The 7032-nt window shown below is 30.6% G+C and overlaps 2 protein-coding genes across 2 annotated transcripts in view; one reads left to right on the top strand and one right to left on the bottom strand.

The window, feature by feature from the left end:
* The window catches only part of LOC119604317 (actin-interacting protein 1), an 8224-nt gene extending 8163 nt beyond the window's left edge, over positions 1-61 (bottom strand). Inside the window, exon 1 of the mRNA XM_037956875.1 lies at positions 1-61. This exon is cut by the window's left edge and continues 214 nt beyond it. The gene's annotated coding sequence lies outside the window, so the exon portion shown is untranslated.
* A 1008-nt stretch (positions 62-1069) lies between these two features.
* Positions 1070-2127, top strand: LOC119604330 (GPN-loop GTPase 2). The gene has a single exon (XM_037956894.1). The coding sequence runs from the start codon at positions 1150-1152 to the stop codon at positions 2062-2064; it is 915 nt and encodes a 304-aa protein (XP_037812822.1). The 5' UTR covers positions 1070-1149; the 3' UTR covers positions 2065-2127.
* The last annotated feature ends 4905 nt before the right edge of the window (positions 2128-7032 follow it).

Here is a 7032-nt window from a genome sequence, read left to right as displayed (position 1 = left end):
ATACACTTTAACGTCTCGCCGCCGACTGAAGATAAAATATAAAATTTTTTCTGTTTCTGTATTTTTTTTCCTTTTTTGCTACGTTTAATTCGCCGCAATTAGATGACCATATAAGGAGGTAAATAAATACGAAAAGGTTGGCAACGTTAAATCAAAACATACCAAACACTTCCGAAATGTAACAGCTGTTTGTTATAAGGTAGAAATTAATGAACGTTAAATTAAAATTGTACAAGAATTAATTAAAAAAATAAATAAAATATAACTTAGACAACCAACTCTTTTATAGAATTCTACCTAGAGAAGGCATTTTTTATAAAATTGTGATATTTATTATAGAAATCTTTCTAAAGAAACATTTTTTATAGAAATGTTTTTAGAGAAGAAAATTTTTCATAGAAATGTCTTTAAAAGAAAGGCGTTTATCTTTAGAAATGTTTAAAATTACACAATTCTACAGAAATGTATTTAATACAACTCTTTTCAATTGTATTTATTTTAAGGAAATCTCGTTTTTATAGAGTTGCATCCAAGAAAAATACTTTTCTATAAAATTGTGTCTTTATTCAAATCGAGATTAATATTAAAAAAAAGTTAATTAATACGGGTTTTCACTAAAAATTCTCTTTTGCATAAAAAATCAAACATTTCACTAAAAATTTTATTTTAACTAAAACAAAATGATTTTTTCCAATAAATATTTTTCAAACAAAAATTCTATTTTGCATAAAAAAATCAAATATTTCACTAAAAATCAAAATTTGTCCAAAACAATACACTTTATCACTAAAAATCGTATTTTTCATTATCAGAACTATAAATGGAACTATTTAATACAAATCTAAGGATTTCAAAGAATTTAATTAAATTATTTATTACATTACTAAAAATAATTTAAATTTTTAATTGGAAATCATTAAATTTTCATTGCATTTACAAAATAACGCTTTATTGTATTTAACGTTTTACTTTTAGTATTTACATATGGCAACACAAGAATATAGCAGCAATTTTTTTCTTTCCAAACACTTCCTACTATTTTCACAGCTGTTCGACCTACTGTCAAAATTGTTTTGTTTACCTTTTCTTCACTGCAAGTGAAATATTTGCAATTGCTCGTATTAATTATAATAAAAATAAAATTTCACCATGCTCCAGCCAGCAAAATTAAAATTTACTAATCCTCTCTATGGACAACTCATAGTAGGTCCTCCCGGCAGTGGTAAAACCACCTATTGTCAAAATGCTTTTAAATTCTATCAAGAACTAGGACGCAATGTTGGCATTGTCAATTTGGATCCGGCAAATGAAAATATGGAATATACGGCCAACCTAGATGTCATGGAATTAATAACTGTACATGATGTTATGGACAATATGCACTTGGGACCCAATGGCGCGCTAATGTATTGTGCAGAATTCTTGGAAGAACATTTAGACGACTGGCTATTGCCAAATTTACGCAAACAATCCGCCAATTGTAATTATTTTTTCTTTGATTGTCCCGGTCAGGTGGAATTATATACACATCATGCTTCTATGTCGAAAATCTTTGAAAGATTAGAAAAAGAAGGTTACCATTTGGTCACTATTAATCTAATAGATTCTCATTATTGTTCCGAGCCGGCTAAATTTGTTTCCACCCTTTTGTTGGCCTTAAATATGATGCTGCGCATGGGTTTACCTCATGTCAATGTTTTATCAAAGGCCGATTTGCTGAAGAAACATGAAGATAAATTACATTTTAATTTGGACTTCTATACAGATGTATTGGATCTGAAATATCTACTGGAAGCTTTGGATGATACAGTGGCTTTGAAGAAGTATAAGAAACTAAATGCTGCCATTTGTTCTATGGTGGAGGATTATGCCTTGGTGTCTTTCCAATTGTTGGATTCATGCAACACTCAAAGTATGCTGCGCCTGCGCAATCACATAGACAAGGCTAATGGTTATATTTATAAGGCGGGAGAGGAACAAAGTGTTAATGCTTTAATGGCTTGCGCTGTGGGTGCAGAATCGGAGGCTTCGCGGCAATCTAAAGATATAGATCCTTATGTGTAGTTTATGAAATAAATGAAGTTTTTGTAAAAAGATAAATATACTGCTTATTTTTCTAAAGAAAAACTGAAATATCTGGAAGTGATGGAAAATTGAACTAGAACTGAACTAGAACTGAACTAAAACTGAACTAGAACTGAACTAAACTAGAACTAAACTAGAACTGAACTAGAACTGAACTAGAACTGAACTAGAACTGAACTAGAACTGAACTAGAACTGAACTAGAACAGAACTAGAACTGAACTAGAACTGAACTAGAACTGAACTAGAACTGAACTAGAACTGAACTAGAACTGAACTAGAACTGAACTAGAACTGAACTAGAACTGAACTAGAACTGAACTAGAACTAAAACTAGAACTGAACTAGAACTGAACTAGAACTGAACTAGAACTGAACTAGAACTGAACTAGAACTGAACTAGAACTGAACTAGAACTGAACTAGAACTGAACTAGAACTAAACTAGAACTGAACTAGAACTGAACTAGAACTGAACTAGAACTGAACTAGAACTGAACTAGAACTAGAACTAGAACTAAACTAGAACTGAACTAGAACTGAACTAGAACTGAACTAGAACTGAACTAGAACTGAACTAGAACTGAACTAGAACTGAACTAGAACTGAACTAGAACTGAACTAGAACTGAACTAGAACTGAAACTAGAACTGAACTAGAACTGAACTAGAACTGAACTAGAACTGAACTAGAACTGAACTAGAACTGAACTAGAACTGAACTAGAACTGAACTAGAACTGAACTAGAACTGAACTAGAACTGAACTAGAACTGAACTAGAACTGAACTAGAACTGAACTAGAACTGAACTAGAACTGAACTAGAACAGAACTAGAACGAACTAGAACTGAACTAGAACTGAACTAGAACTGAACTAGAACTGAACTAGAACTGACTAGAACTGAATTAGAACTGAACTAGAACTGAACTAGAACTGAACTAGAACTGAACTAGAACTGAACTAGAATTGAACTAGAACTGAACTAGAACTGAACTAGAACTGAACTAGAACTGAACTAGAACTGAACTAGAACTGAACTAGAACTGAACTAGAACTGAACTAGAACTGAACTAGAACTGAACTAGAACTGAACTAGAACTGAACTAGAACTGAACTAGAACTGAACTAGAACTGAACTAGAACTGAACTAGAACTGAACTAGAACTGAACTAGAACTGAACTAGAACTGAACTAGAACTGAACTAGAACTGAACTAGAACTGACTAGAACTGAACTGAACTAGAACTGAACTAGAACTGAACTAGAACTGAAACTAGAACTGAACTAGAACTGAACTAGAACTGAACTAGAACTGAACTAGCACTGAACTAGAACTGAACTAGAACTGAACTAGAACTGAACTAGAACTGAACTAGAACTGAACTAGAACTGAACTAGAACTGAACTAGAACAGAACTAGAACTGAACTAGAACTGAACAAGAACTGAAACTTAAAACCTTTTTATTCCCCTAATAAAATTTTGCTATAAAACGTAAACTTTAGCCTTTTTAATTTGTAAACATGTTCTTATTTCAATTTCATAGGCTACCATTAAATTAATTGCTGCCAACTACAACTTTTTACAATTAACAATAAAAAGTTGAAATATTTTTTAATGAATTTCTTTTACAAGTTCTCCTTAATTTTGATGTGTTATAAAAAAGTAATTTCTAATTAAAAAAAATCACTTTTTTTTACTGCACATCATATAAAAATAAAAAATAAGCCGACATTAAACAATTTCTTTTGCATTTTTCTGTTGTTGTTATTATTATAATTATTGTTAAAGTTGTTGCGGTTGCATTTGCTGTATTGTTCGAGTTGTTAAATGAATAAAAATGAAATGTTAAATTGTGTATGATGTCGCATAAATTTAATTATAATTTATGCTAATGTCTTTTTATCTACAAACATGCAACAGCATATTTATGTATGTACAGGCAGTGCATAAAACATGCATGCATATAAAATCAAGAGTTTTATAACAATGTGTAATGTGCAACATAAATGAGTGAAATGCAAAAATGAACAGAAAAAATTAAAGTTGAAAAGAAAAAAAAAAAAAAAAAAAACATGTAACTAACTTGTGGTAAAAGTTCATATTATTGTCTTTATTTAAAAGGGTGTTGCAAAAAGGAAATATATTAAAATTTTAAAGAAATACCTTAAAAATAGCTTTTTATGAAATTTTTTCAAAGGCGTATGAGTGATATTATTTACTGAGTTGTTTCGGTTTTTGCCTTATAACTTTTTATATAAAAGTTTTAAATTGTTGAAATAAATTGCCCTAAATTAACAACATTTAACATTTTGTAACAAAAATATTTTAAAAATTTATAAAGAATTTTTAATATTTTTTAACGAATTTTGAATAAAATTTTTAAATATTTTTTACTAATTAAGTACTTTTTCGCTATTAAGCGTATGAGTAATATTTAATTCTGACTAGTTTTACTAAATACTTCATAACTTCTCCCACAAGTACGATAGGCTATTCAAATAAATTTCATAAAATTAACAAGTCTTAAAAGTATAATGTATGAAGTTCTATTTAATTTGCCACTTTTTAAAATTTTTTTTTTTTAATAATTTTTGAAATAAAAAAAAAAAAAAAATTATTTACTTTTACAACACCCTTTAATTTGTGCCACTTATTTATTTTATTTTCAGTTCTTTACTACCAAATCCCTGCTCTCTCTCTCCCTCTCTCACATACTGTATACAAGTGCATTTTGCTACAAATAACAGTAACAAAACTTTGATATAAATGGCAAAAACAAAGCCAAAACGGAAATGCACATAGTGACATTAAAAACGCAACATTTTTCCTATTGTTAAATTTCCGTTAAATAAAGAAAAAAATCCTACTAACGAAGGACAAACAGCCTAAGAGTTTAACATTGTATGAAGGGGCAAGTTTACAAAGGGGCTGTAAAATGAAATTAGAAAATAGCCAAGAAAAATTATAGAATTTTATGGAGTAAATAAAACAGTAATAATAGATTTTATTATAAAACAAATTAAAGCGGTTGAGAAGACTACAAAAAACACTATATGATATAAATTAGATCTGGAACAGAACTAAAACAGAACTACAACAGAACTAGAACAGAACTAGAACAGAATTAGAACAGAACTAGAACAGAACTAAATAGGACTAGAACGAGAACTAGAATAGGACTAGAACAAGACTAGAACAGAACTAGAAAGGAACTAGAAAGGAACTAGAATAGCACTAGAACAGGACTAGAAACAGAACTAGAACAGAACGAAAACAGAACTAGAACACAACTAAAAACAGAGCTAGAACAAAACTTAGAACAGAACTATAGCAGAACTATAACAGAACTAGAACAGAACTAGAATAGAACTAGAACAGAACTAGAACAGAACTAGAACAGAACTAGAACAGAACAAACAGAACAGAACAGAACTAGAACAGAACTAGAACAGAACTAGAACAGAACTAGAAACTAGAAAACTAGAACCAGAACTAGAACAGAACTAGAACAGAATAGAACAGAACTAGAACAGAACTAGAACAGAACTAGAACAGAACTAGAACAGAACTAGAACAGAACTAGAACTAGCAGAACTAGAACAGAACTAGAACAGAACTAGAACAGAACTAGACAGAACTAGAACAGAACTAGAACAGAACTAGAACAGAACTAGAACAGAACTAGAACAGAACTAGAACAGAACTAGAACAGAACTAGAACAGAACTAGAACAGAACTAGAACAGAACTAGAACAGAACTAGAACAGAACTAGAACAGAACTAGAACAGAACTAGAACAGAACTAGAACAGAACTAGAACAGAACTAGAACAGAACTAGAACAGAACTAGAACAGAACTAGAACAGAACTAGAACAGAACTAGAACAGAACTAGAACAGAACTAGAACAGAACTAGAACAGAACTAAACAGAACTAGAACTAGAACAGAACTAGAACAGAACTAGAACAGAACTAGAACAGAACTAGAACAGAACTAGAACTAGAACAGAACTAGAACAGAAAGAGAACAGAACTAGAACAGAACTAGAACAGAACTAGAACAGAACTAGAACAGAACTAGAACAGAACTAGAACAGAACTAGAACAGAACTAGAACAGAACTAGAACAGAACTAGAACAGAACTAGAACAGAACTAGAACAGAACTAGAACAGAACTAGAACAGAACTAGAACAGAAACTAGAACAGAACTAGAACAGAACTAGAACAGAACTAGAACAGAACTAGAACAGAACTAGAACAGAACTAGAACAGAACTAGAACAGAACTAGAACAGAACTAGAACAGAACTAGAACAGAACTAGAACAGAACTAGAACAGAACTAGAACAGAACTAGAACAGAACGAACAAACTAGAACAGAACTAGAACAGAACTAGAACAGACAACAGAACTAGAACAGAACTAGAACAGAACTAGAACAGAACTAGAACAGAACTAGAACAACTAGAACAGAACTAGAACAGAACTAGAAGAACAGAACTAGAACAGTAACTAGAACAGAACTAGAACAGAACTAGACAGAACGAGAACAGAACTAGAAAGAACTGTAACACTAGATGTAGAATAAAAGTAGATCGAGGTTAAAATTAACAAGAATAAATTTAAGATTTTTCAATTTATAAATTCAATTTGTTTTACTTCTTTTCAGTTTAAACCCTTAATTTAAATTTTTTAGCGCTTCCCCTAGTTCGCCTAAGTTTATGCACCCTTTTTCTATTTCATGATTTATTTTGTGGTCGTTTTGTCAAGTTTTTTATTTATTCATTAGGAGTTTCTAGAAAAAAAAAAAAAAAAAAACGAAAAACAATTCGTGCGTTTTTAATTTTTCCTCTACATCATTATTTTCATATGCATGTTCTAACTGGTTTTCATTTAACTGTATTCGAACTTTCCCCTCTTAAAAGTCGTCTTTACAATTGGCATT

Source organism: Lucilia sericata, unplaced genomic scaffold (assembly GCF_015586225.1).
Source record: "Lucilia sericata isolate MDLA Ls3-8-SP2 unplaced genomic scaffold, ASM1558622v1 Contig000382F_arrow, whole genome shotgun sequence".
In the NCBI taxonomy this organism is placed as follows: Eukaryota; Metazoa; Arthropoda; class Insecta; order Diptera; family Calliphoridae; genus Lucilia; species Lucilia sericata.
Note: the sequence above shows the minus strand (reverse complement) of the source record. Positions and strands in the feature narration are given on the sequence as shown.